Source organism: Corylus avellana, chromosome ca5 (assembly GCF_901000735.1).
Source record: "Corylus avellana chromosome ca5, CavTom2PMs-1.0".
Classification (NCBI taxonomy): domain Eukaryota; kingdom Viridiplantae; phylum Streptophyta; class Magnoliopsida; order Fagales; family Betulaceae; genus Corylus; species Corylus avellana.
In genome coordinates this window covers 4,275,971-4,289,068 of record NC_081545.1, presented here as the reverse complement: position 1 = coordinate 4,289,068, position 13,098 = coordinate 4,275,971, and the positions used below count along the sequence as shown (strand labels likewise).

The 13,098-nt window shown below is 33.6% G+C and overlaps 1 protein-coding gene across 1 annotated transcript; it reads left to right on the top strand.

Annotated features, from left to right (window-relative positions):
- Positions 1–2,539: 2,539 nt before the first annotated feature.
- On the top strand, positions 2,540–6,469 carry LOC132183187 (high affinity nitrate transporter 2.7-like). Its single transcript, XM_059596593.1, has 2 exons — positions 2,540–3,828; positions 6,113–6,469. Exons 1-2 carry the CDS (start codon positions 2,651–2,653, stop codon positions 6,354–6,356), a joined length of 1,422 nt encoding a protein of 473 aa, XP_059452576.1. The 5' UTR covers positions 2,540–2,650; the 3' UTR covers positions 6,357–6,469.
- The last annotated feature ends 6,629 nt before the right edge of the window (positions 6,470–13,098 follow it).

Below are 13,098 nucleotides of genomic sequence, written 5' to 3'. Positions count from 1 at the left end.
CTTTGTGAGTACTTGACTTTTCAACCTTGTACTAATTCTTAAGATATTATAGTATAAATAATTTTTTAAATCTCCACCATTCATTTCGAACATGTAATTAGAGCCACTTAGGATATTATAGTATAAACAGTTACACCGACAATTAATTTACAACTCTTTTTTAACATGAATGAACACGTAATTAGAGCCACTTAAGCCACTAAAAAGAATTGTGTTGTCACTTTTTGTGTGGAGCCATGTCTTTGCTTTTCCAAATTGGTGTTGGACTTCACGTTTCAGGCAAGATGAATTCTTCTCCAAATTATATTTGGATTCCTCTAATTAGCCAAAGTGTTGTGCCCCTACTTGTATTAGGTTTTGTACTTCTTGCCTTATGGGTGTATGGCACTTAAGAAAGAAAGAGTTTTTTTTGTCAATTTTTTTTTTTTTCCTTTTGTGAGAGTGGGTTTGGGTGTATTGAGGCTTTAAGTTTTGAGTGATTTTCTTTCTGTTATTTTTGTAATTCATCTTTGGATAGTAAAATTTTTCAGGTTTGTTTCTACCGGTGGATGTAAACTTGTTAAGTCGAACCACTTTAATCTTAGTGCCTTGTGTGATTGATTTATTTTATATTCTGTTATTTTCTACTTCTTCGTGTCAACATGTTGTAACAATGTTATTCTTCAAATTAAATGACTAAATATTGATTTCATTAAATTTCAATCATTTAATTTAAAAATAATAATTAAGGTTTTAAAAAATATTCGACTTACTACAATTTTTATTGTAAAATTATTTACAAACCGATATGACAACCTATAATTAGCTAATTAAGAAAAATTAAGGGGAAAGTTCACATATTCCTCTCAAACTACCACCCAATTGACAATGTTCTCACAATGATGAAACTACCCTTAATAAAATAAAAACAAAAAATACTAAAACTTCTAAAAATTTTTTTTTTTCAATAAAATTAAAAAAAAAAGTTTTTTTATAAATAAAAATTTTCGTTTTTAAAAAAAAATTAAAATTTTTTTTCCCGAATTTATAAGGGTATTTTTGTCTTATTGAGAAATCTATAGGGTATTTTTATCTTTTTGCTAGTCTTAGGAGGCACTACAAAAAAACAGGCATTTTCTGACGTGGCTACAGTATCATATTTTTTGCCACGCCAGCAATTTTCTGACATTTAAAATTTAAAACGTCAGAAAATTTTTTTCTGACGCGTGAATAGTAGCACGTCAGAATTTTCTGACGTGTAAAATATTTGAACGTCAAGAAAATTTTTCAGATTTCAAAAGATAAACATTTATATAATTGCTGACGTGGTGAGATATCTGACGTGGTAGTTTGCCACGTCAGCAAAATTATATATATATATATATTTATATAAATAATTATTTATTATTTTTTTGAGTAGATTCCTGACGTGCAATGTGTGGCACGTCAGAAATTCCTGACGTGCAACACCTGACACGTCAGAAAATTACCTCAAGTGGCCCAACAAAACTCAAAAAATAGGCGGGATTTTAAACTTTTTTTCCCTCTTTTTATTTCCACCCTCAACTTTTTTCCTCTTCATTTATTTTCTCCACACATGTGCATTCTCTCTCCTGCATGTCTGAATCTCCCTGCTTCTGTGCAGTGTGCTCCGACTGCACAGCACCTCTAAAGGAAGAAGAAAAACAGAAGGTGAGAAGGGAAAAAATTGAGAAGCATGCAGCAGATCGAAGCAGAAGAAGAAGAAAAAGAAAAGGAGAAGAGAAGAAGAAGAAGAAGAAAAAAAAAAAAATGGAGAAGAGAAGAAGAAGAAGAGGAGAAGATCGATAAGAAGATTTTTCGGGTTTGTCAGATTGATTTTTTGATGGTTGGTTTTAATTTTTTGAAGATTTTTTCGGTTTGAGTTTTTGAAAATATTTTCAAAAACTCAAACCTGCAGAACTGCACCATGGAGATCGAAAAGAAGAGGGAGATAGTGAGAAAATGGAGAAAAGGGAGAGCTCATGGAGAAAAGAAGAGAGCTAGCTAGAGAGAGAGAGAAAAGAAGAGAAAAGAAGAGAGGGAGTGGCCATGGCAGATCCATGGCAGATCTGCACTACCGTGCAGAGAAATTCCCAAAAAAAAAAATAATAATAATTTAATTGAAAATTAATTTTAATTAAAAAAAAAAGAAATTCCAGAAAAAATTAAAAAAACGAAAAATTAATTTTTTATTTAATTTATCAATTTTCTGACGTGTGGGACAGTGGAACGTCAGAAAATTCTGACGTTTACCCACTGGCACGTCAGGAAAATTTTTTTCCTGACACCTATGCTTCTGACAATCGACGCACGTCAGAAGCGCCACGTCAGAAAAAATTTCTGACGTGTCAGACACCCCAACACGTCAGAAAACTCTAGTCAGAAAAAAATTGTTTTTTTGTAGTGAGGGATATTGACAATGTTTTGGCGGTAGTTTGATAGGAACATTATCAATTGAGTGATAGTTTAAGGATGCATATAGATTTTACCCAAAAATTAATAAACCAAATTTTTTGTTTGAACACTCACATAACTTTATAAATAACTTTAGAGTAAAAATTGAAGAGAAATTTCATTTAATCCCTTAATGTTTGGGTAGTTATACAATAATACCCTCAAAACTAAAAAATCAATGTTTTAAAAGCTTGCAATGTGGGTTTCCATGTTTGCTCATCAACGCTCTGATCATACATCCATGGAAGCTCAACCCACAAAAGAAGTTTTCTTCTCTTTACCGGTCGATCCTGAAGATCAAAAGGCCACCGAATTCCGACCATTCTCAATAGCCCCACCCCACATGCGAGCCTTCCACCTTGCATGGTTCTCTCTCTTCTCATGCTTCTTCTCCACCTTCTCCATCCCTCCTCTCGTCTCCGTCATCCGCGAGGACCTCAACCTCACCGACACCGATATTAGCTACGCCGGCATAGCCTCCTTCACCGGCTCCATCTTCTGTCGCCTCGCCATGGGACCCATATGCGACCTCGTGGGCCCTCGGGTCGCCTCCGCCACGCTGTCATTCCTCACCGCTCCCGCTATACTCTCAATGTGTATAGTCTCGTCGCCAAACACCTTCATTCTCGTCCGCTTTCTTGTCGGCTTCTCGCTGGCGAACTTCGTCGCCAACCAGTTCTGGATGAGCTCCATGTTCTCCGGCTGCGTTGTCGGCCTCGCCAACGGCGTGGCAGCCGGGTGGGCCAACGTGGGCTCCGGCGTCACCCAGTTGGTCATGCCGCTCATATACGCTCTCATCTTGTCCTTCAACGTATCGTCTTCCACCGCTTGGCGCGCTGCGTTTATTTTCCCCGCCATTTTCCAAGTTGTGACAGCGATAATGGTGTTGGCTTACGGCCAAGATCTACCTTCCGGGAAGTACTACTACAAACTTTCCGAAACGACGCAGGATGAGAAATTCTGGAAAATCCTCTTCAATGGGCTGAAGAACTATAGAGGGTGGATTTTGGCTTTGACATACGGGTACAGTTTCGGAGTGGAGCTGACGACTGATAATATTATAGCGCAGTATTTCTACGACAGATTTGATTTGAATCTTGAGTTGGCCGGGACTGAGGCGGCCAGCTTTGGAATTATGAATTTATTTTCGCGGCCGACGGGAGGGTTGGTCTCCGACGAGATGGGGAGGAGGTTTGGAATGAGAGGGAGGCTATGGGGGTTGTGGTTGGTGCAGACGGTGGCCGGGTTGCTCTGTTTGTTGCTCGGACGAGTCAACTCGCTGTGGAGTTCCATAGTTGTGATGTGTTGTTTCTCAGTGTTTGTTCAAGCCGCCAGTGGACTCACCTTCGGCGTGGTTCCTTTTGTTTCCAAAAGGTTAGTTTCTTGTTTCCTATTTACCAAAAATTAAGAGAATTAATTAAATGTTATGCTCTTATATATATATAAAAAAAAATTAATAATTAATTTTTACTCACTTCATCTCAATAGTATAGTAATAATATACCAGAGTAAAATAGTATGATATATATAGGATCTTTTGAAATTGCGATTTTAATAAGTGTAATTTTAAAAATTACATTTTTTAAAATTACTACTTTTTAAAATCGCTTGATAAAATATATTAAAAAAATACATTTTTATCAAATATTCGTTATACGAAATCATAATTTTGGTTTAAATTCTCGCTTTTTTAAATAAACACTCCCTAATCTGCTTATATAAATGACAGATTTTTTTTCCTATTTTAGATTAAGGGCCTGTTTGGGATTGTGTTTGAGAGGTCTAAAAGTACTTTTAACACTTAAAAAGTCTGTTTGAAGAAAAAAGTACTCGTTTGGTAAAAAAATTAAAAGCATTTTTAAGGGTCTAAAAAGCCTACAAATTGTTAAAACACATTTTTTGTAAAAGTTTAAAAATGAAGCTTTGGCCAAAAAGCCATTTTTTTACTTTAAAACTCTATTTCTCAAACGAAATCCCAAATAAACTCTAAATGTTTTTTAAATCGCAATGTCAAACACTTTAAATTTGACAGTATCTTTTAAAAACACAAATTATTCTTATAAAATTACAATCTCAAACACAACCACAAAATTATTTTATATTATTTAAATGAGTAACGTTATACAATAAACTTTTATGGTATTATGCAGACGTTGTCGGATCTAATAGTCCTAGGATATTTATATGATGTTAGAATAAATATCTTCTCTTATGGTATATATGTAATTAACGAGGAAGCCTAGAGATTTCTGAAAAGCCTGCAAATTAAGTGTCCACGTGTCAATCGGATATTGATGGTGGTAGTTGATGAGTCACTGTTCTCTAGAGTGTAGGCCCCATTTCCAGTTCACAACAGTGGCCCAAAGCCAGCTTGCTCTTTGTGAATAGTGAGCGTTCAATTTGTTTTGCCTTATTCATTGGGAGCTTCTCTTAGGAAAATTCACTTTACCAAAATTTTAAGAGTTTTTAAATTTATACTAAAATTAGTAATGTACCTTTTTAATGGTTTAAAATTTTTTAATTTCAATCTTTTGTTATTAATTTTGGTCTAATTGGATAGAAATTAAAAAAAAAAAAAAGTATTAAAGGTAATTATGTAATTTCATAAATTTTCGTCGAAAAACACTAGGGAGTATATTACCAATTTAAACATTAAGATTCCAATTAAAAATTTTCTAAAACTTTAAGATGAAGTGAATTTAACTCAATACATATATGTCCCAACACTTTAAAGATTCGCTTTGAGCTTCTCTTTTGTCTTCTAGGTAAAAAGCATTTTTAAATATAACTTCTATTTAAAACTATAAGCATTTTTATATATAGTTTATTTTTAACTTTCAAAAAATTACAATATTAAAAAAGTAATTACTTTTATAAAATAACTTAGGCGGAAGAAAAACTTAATTTATCATATATATATATATATATATATTCGTTTTTATTTAATGTTATATAAATATATTAACAAATCATTTAAAACGTGTATATATATTTGTGGCTCAAAAGACTTTTAAAAAAAATATCTCCAGACACTTTTTAGAAAATATCTCCCAGCACAGTATAGAATCACTTCGAGCTTCTCTTTTGTCTTCAGGGAAAAGGCATGTTTAGATATAACTTTTATTTAAAACTTGGAGAAATTACATTTTACCTTTTTTACACTATTTATATATTTGAACTTTTAACTTTAATATTTTAAAAGTGACACTTTACTTCTCAAACTTTTAAATTGTTGCAATTTTATTATTCTAATTTTTTCTTTTTCCAAAATACCCGCATCCCAAGTTTTATATATATATATATATTAAAATTTAAAATTTAAAAATTAAAGGGTGGCCGGTCACTCCAGTTGGGCCTGGGGGTGGCTTCGGCCACCCCAGACCAGCCACCCCTTAATTTTTATTATTATTTTTTTATTTTTAACTTAGAGTGGGGGCATTTGAAAAAAAAAAAAAGTCAAAACAGTCAAATTGTAACAATTTGAAAGTTCGGAAGTTAAAGTATCACTTTTTAAACATTGGGTTTAAAAGTGCAAATGAGTGGATAGTTCAGATGATAAAGTGTATTTTTTCCTTAAAAGTTAAAACTATAAGCATTTTTATATAAAGTTTATTTTTAATTTTCAAAAAATTACAATATCATACGTGGATTTTTGCAGGTCATTAGGAGTGATATCAGGGCTGACAGGGAGTGGAGGGACGGTGGGAGCGGTGGTGACTCAGCTTCTATTGTTTACTGGCTCTAAATTCTCGACGGAAACAAGCATCTCTCTCATGGGAGTTATGACTGTCATCTGTACCCTACCAATTACTCTCATCTACTTCCCTCAATGGGGTGGCATCTTCTGTGGCCCTTCCTTTGGTCCCCACAAACCCCACGAAGATTATCTCCTCCTCCAATAGAGTTGTAAATGAAATGAGCTACTCATGAAAGGTTTGTCTTGTCCTTTGTAAGGGCTTGGTTTAGCCTGTTTCTGGGTTGTTGTTGGTGTTATGCAGCTTGTGTTTTTTGTTTAGTGTGGTTTTGGTTTTGGCGTCTGCGTAGGCTGTTTTCAGCCTGTTTTGCCAGGCTTGTTTTTAGGTGTTGATGTGTAATTGGTTCTTGTTTGATCAACAAAGTTGCTTATTCATCAACAAAAAAAAAAAAAAAAAATGAGCTACTCATGAAGAGGTTCCGGTTCTGCTCGAATAGACTCAATTTAGTATCAGTTTATTTAATAAACAAGACGATTATGAAAATAATATTAGGGTCGATTATTAAATAAGTTAAACTCGTATAAATTCGGTCAACTCGTATAAGCTCGTATAGCTTTATTTTATTTATTTTATTTTTTAACTTTGTAATGAAAGCATGTAAATTATTTTAAAAAATAAAAAAAGAATTATTTTTGTAATGTACGTAGTTGATATACTCTAGGAAAATTATCGTTCACATGCTCTAGTTAAATGGAATGAACGAAGAAAATTCTTAAACCATGTGAAATACTCTAGAAAAATCACTGACCATGATTTTATATGGTGTTTATAGTTACAGAAGAGAGTGCCAAGTGCTTATATAGTAATGGAATATTCCCATTGAATTTAGCTCTCCAAATAAATAAATAAAATATGGTTAGAAATTATACTTTTATCCTACCTTAATGATGTAGTAGTGCCAATTAACTTTTGGATCATGATCCTCTATTAAAAAAAGAAAGAAAGAAGGATTAAATACCCTTTGTGTCCTATCATTTACCGATTTTATTTTTATCTACTTTAGTTTTATTTTGTATCACAAATGGTATGTACACCCATTATTGATTAAAATGGAGTTAGCACTCTCCGTCCAACTTTCATCAAAATAATTGACTGAAGTTCATATCAACCCAATAAAAAGTTGAGACGTGGCAAATAGTAATATTAAAAAAAAAAAAAATTGATTTGTCTTTGACAATTTATCTCTTTGCATGATCCCATGTTTTGTCCTTCCCATTCCTTGATGTGTCCTAATGAATTTATTTTTTGTTAAACGACTTGGAGCAGCTGCATAAGTGATGTTGATGGGCTACTTCCAAAATAACAGGAAGGCCGTCTAAGACAAAACAAAAGCTTCACGAATACCTTAACAAAAAATAAGTTTCATGATCAAGGTTCATGATTACCTTGATAAAGAACTCAAAAAGCCTTTGATCCAACAAGGAAAACTCTACGGGCCAGATCCAACTCGCCTTGGGCGGAGGCCCAACAGTCAAGAGAAAAGTAAGTGCGATCGATCCCATAAGATATATTGATATAATCAAATGAGTGTAGCTCATTAGGTAGCTTTAGCAGGAAGAAGGTATTTTTGGGACAAATGGAGTCGATTTATTTTAGGGATCAATGTAAAATTAGTTTAAGTAAAATTAGTTTAGTTAGTTAACTTAAATTATAAATTGTTTTGTATCATATTAAAGTGAACTCAGAAGTTATTGGAACTAAGTCAAATTTCGTTAAAACATTTGACTGATTCCATTATGTGTAATATTGCCAACGCCAATAAACTAGCGACATGTGTCCTTATTCCTTAATCAAAAAATATAAATATAAAAAAAAAAACTAAAAACATAGTTGTTTAAAAAAAAAAAAGAAAAAAAGAAAAAGGAAATTGACATGTGGCTAAGGTTGGCGGTGAGCACACCCCAGATTTCGCACGTTAAAAAATGTATTTTTAAACAAAATCGTAGAAATTGTCGTGTTTGAGATTCTGTTTTTTAAAAATGGATAACGTATAAAAATTCATGTTTCAAATCGCAGTAAGGAAGTGCGTTTTTAAAAAATTGTGCCAAACCGCGATTTTACTAAACGTTAAACTGCATTTTAAAAAATTATATTTTTAAATAAACGTCTTGAAATCGTTATTTTTTTTAAATGGAGTGATTCTTCATTTCATTTTGCTGGGTATAAATTCAGATTGTAAATTCAAAGTTTTCTGTAGAAAAAAGGAGTCATTACTTTTGGACGGATATTCTTAAAGGAGTGAGTGGGTATTGACTAATGACTATAATTTTCTTTGTGTGCATGTGCCTTTGCGTGTCGAGAGGTTTCAACTTTGAACGTGAACCCTCTCTTTTGGAAGATATGAATTCTTGAATGATTTTTTTGTTTTTTGTTTTTTGAAATTTCATTAAAAGATTTTATATTTTTGAATAATTAAAATGAAGGGAAATCTACACTTTTATCGCCCTCAAAGTACAATCTTATTTGGATTGTGTTGGATATTATGATTTTGTAAATTAAAAGTGTGAGTTTAAATCAAATTGTAAAAAAATGAATGATTTGAGAATGAGTTTTTATCTAAAACATTGCGAGTTAAAAATGTAAAAAGAATATATATATATATATATATATATATATATATATATATATATATATATGTGTGTGTGTGTGTGTTTTCAAATCCAAAGCAATATGATACATTTTTTAAAATATACAATTTTAAAAGTTAAACTACAATTTTACAGGCCAAACTGCGATTTTACTAAACGCTTAATTGCATTTTTAAAAATCATATTTTCAAATCGCATGTTTTAAAATCGCACATTTTCAAACTGCAAACCAAAACAGACCCATATTATTCCCCTAAAGTTCAAAAGATTACAATGTGGGATCTCTTATACCAACCCCTTTTAGTTATCCCCTACCACATAAGAAAAAACGATAAATATACTCTTCATAAAATAAAAAATTTAGAAAAAAAAAAAATCATAACTAACAAAGGAAGTAAAAAAGATGTGAAATAAAAAAATTAAAAAAACAAAATACAAAAGGCCAGGTCATGGGTCACTCAAGACCCACCACCAGGCACCAGCCTAGGTTACTCAGTTCATGAAGTGTTTTTGTTAAAAAAATAATAATAATAATAAATAAATACTAAATAAATTTTACACAAAAGAAAAGAAAAGAAAAGAAAGTTTACAACATGATGTGACATTATATGATTTGGTTTATCAAAAGTTGAATTTACCTTATTTCCAATCATGCTGTGCCATATTATGCTGTAAATTTTTTTTGTAAACTTAGCATTCCTCTAAAAAAAATAAAAAAAATTAAGAGCATAGTTGTTTTTTTAACCCAACGGTTTTCTTAGATTGATTACTTTGCTTATTGAGTCTTTCCGCTCGTCCTTTCTGTTTTTGTTTTTAAGTTATGAAAAACAAGCTTTGGGAGGCGGGGTGAAGGCTTAGGAGACCATTATAGTTCTTATCATGACACTTATTTTAAAATAAGTGCAATCCCACAAGCTTTTTGTGTGTGTTTGTGTGTGCCGCCGATCTCTTCCGCGCCTGCTTCGCCGCTCACCACTCGCTGTCGAGTCTTTTCACGCACCCATCCCGTGCCAAGCTTTTTGTGCCACCTTCCGCGGCGGTTTCCGGCCAGCTCGCGATCGGCCTCCTCCGGCTGCCATGACCTGCTTTGTGTGTTTTTCACATTTATTTCCCTGTATTTTTGTTTTTATGTAATTTCTTTTCTTGCATTTGTTTTACTGTTCCCTTTATTTTCCTGTATAGTTTTTTCTTTTTGCTTGTAATAAGGCTCTCTCTTCTTACTTCGTTGCGCCCAGTTGCTGCCCGTTATTACTGGTCCAAACCCTTGGGTTGTGGATGTGAACTTTATCCTGGCCTTTGGGTCGAAGAAGATGAGTATTGGTTTGGGGGTTTTGCTCTCAAGGTCGAGGAATAAGCGTTACCTATGCATTAGATGGTGTCTGTTTAATGCAGATAAGAATTTTTAAACCTGGTGATTAGTCATAGGTTAGCGAATGCTGTGTTATGGTTGATTTAGTTTGTTGTTGATGACTGTATTTTTAACTTCGGCTATGATTTACTTCAAAGCTTTTTGCTCTGTTTGTAAGAGCTCTAGGCTCACAACTTTTTATCAATGAATAAGTATGATATGTTTCAAAAAAAAAAAAAAAAAAAGTGCAATCCCACAAGAAGGAGATTAACTAATTATGTTGTTATTTAAAAATTTTAACTAAATGATTACGCGGTAAACGAATTTTCAATTAATGTTATATTTTAATTATGCATTAATTTGTACTGTTAGAATATATGGATATTCCGTAATTATGCTGATATTAAAATATGCTATATTTATGGGTGGATTGTAATCATATACCAAACTTGTATTTAGACATTACCATATAAATAGGACCTTTGTATTGTAGACAAATAAAGTTAATGAGCACAATGTAGCCCTTAGGGGTATTATAAGTGGTAGACGTAAGTGTCTAACACCGAATCACCTGTAAAGTTCTTTATGTTCATTCTCTCTCTTGCTTCCGCTTATATTCCTTCATATTTATTATTTCAACACGGTATCAAAGCTATTTCAACATTATATATTTAACTTGGTATCAGAGCCACTAGCTTACGCTAATGTTTGATCCAAAGGGTCCAATGGAGTCTTTTTATTTTTTTATTATGTCTCCACCGATAACCTTCCACCAGCCGTACCAGTCAACAACGCTGCACCTTCCCAGCCATTCACGGCCCAACTCATCTCTCCAAAGTGGTGGTCTCTCTCATGCACAAGCTGCCAGATCTGGCGCATCGCCAGCCGCTTCAGTCAATGGAACCGGCACTACCACTCATTCACGGCAATATGAAACCCACTTCCAGTAGTCGTCGGCCTTCAAGTGCAGTCAACTGGCACCTCCAGTTTCAAGCCGCGTCAACCAGATTTTACAGCCTAGATTTGGGAAGCCTGGATTTTACAGCCGTTTCTCAAGGCCGACAGAAGGCTTGTCCTAGTCGGAGAGCGAATCTCGCGCCCACCTAAGCATCTCCGGAAGCCGGAATCAGAGGGAGTCAGAAGTTGAAGAACGAAGTTGAGCGAGAGGTGACGGAGGCACAAGCGTTCGATGAGGGACGAGACGGAATTACATAGATCCAAGAGCTACATTTGTGATTATATTGATGATTGAATAATTATTTTATATATATATATGCACTCTTCTTTTTCCAATAAACAGGTCCAAGAGAGGTCCCAGCAGGTCTTGACCAAATCCTAAGCGGGTCTTAGTGGGGTCTCGGCGATTGTGACTAGGTCCTGACGGTATCCCAACCGAGTCCTGCTAGTGTTCTAGGCTGGTCCTAGCGGGGTTTCGACAACGTTTTGCTTAGGTATGTCAATTTGAGAATGAGATGCTCAAATTCTAAATATGGTTTATGGTTTTAAAAAAATCAAAACTATTTTTTCGAAAGTAAATAAGCTTTTTCGGTAAAACTGAAAATATTTTTCATTGACTATTTTTTTTGTCGCATCAAACACCAAAAAATACAAAAAATATTTTTTCAAAAATAGTTTTACACCAAAACAAACGAAGCTTAAGACAAAACAAAAGCTTCGCGATTATCCAAGGAATAAGGAAGTCCAAAGCCTCAGACCCAACAAGAAAAACTCTACCGCCCAAGTCCAACTCATTTTGGGCCGAGGCCCAACTGTCAAAAGTTCGCTATCGATCCCAAAAGATAACTTTATATAATGATAAAAGGAAAATGACTAAATTGGTGCATATGGTTTGACTTTGTGAGTACTTGACTTTTCAACCTTCTAGAATTCTTAAGATATTATAGTATAAATAATTGTTTAAATCTCGACCATTCATTTCGAATTAAGAGGAAGGTTACACCGACAATTAATTTACAAACGACCATTCATTTCGAATTAAGAGTAAGGTTACACCGACAGTTAATTTACAACTCTTTTTTAACTCCTTGATACATAGGATTAGCCGGCCCTAGGTTTTTCTCTCTAGGAGAAAACCTAGAGAGATAGATCTAAGAGTAGGAGGGAGCAAATCTGCCCCTTCAACTCTCCGCTCTTACCTTTTCTCTTCCCTTCTGTTATTTTTATTTTTTTTCTTTATGTTTGTAGGTGTTCTCTGATCATATCTACAACTTTGACCTCTCTATTATGCGTCCGTCCATCTTTCACTGTGTTGTGCAGTTCATCTTCTCCTTGGCTGCTGCTTGCTAGTTGTTTGTTTGTGTTTTTTGTTTTGAATAAGAAGTTTTTGATCTCTAAATCTGCCCTCATGAGCGATGAGAAATAATTAGGTGTGATGGGTTATTTCTCACCGCTTAGATAGTTTGGTATCTCTCACGGCCGGTTTAAATAAATTTTGTTAAGAAATTTGACTACACATGTCTTAGATCTAGTCTGCTCGGAGCAGATCTATTCTTTAACATGTGGCTATGATTTTGTAGAGCTTTGTGTTTTGTGATGAGTTTTTTGCTCTACTCTGTAAGAACTTTATACTCGTGATCTTTAATCAATGAAATCTTCAGTTTTCCGTTCAAAAAAAAAAAAAACTTCTTGATATATGAACATGTAATTCTAATTGAGGAATGTTAGATGCTTTCCTAGTATCTTTTTGTGTTCTCATCGTCCTAGGTGGATATTAAAATTACAATCATTTAATTTAAAATTAATAATTAAAGTTTTAAAAAATATTAGGCCTACTATAACTCTTGTTATAAAGTTATTTATAAATTGGTATGACAAATTCGTATTAGCCAATTAAGAAAAATTAATAAACCAAATTTTTTGTTTGAACTTTCACATTAACTTTAGAGTAAAAATTTAAGAGAAGTTTTGTTTAATCCCTTGATGTTTCGGTATT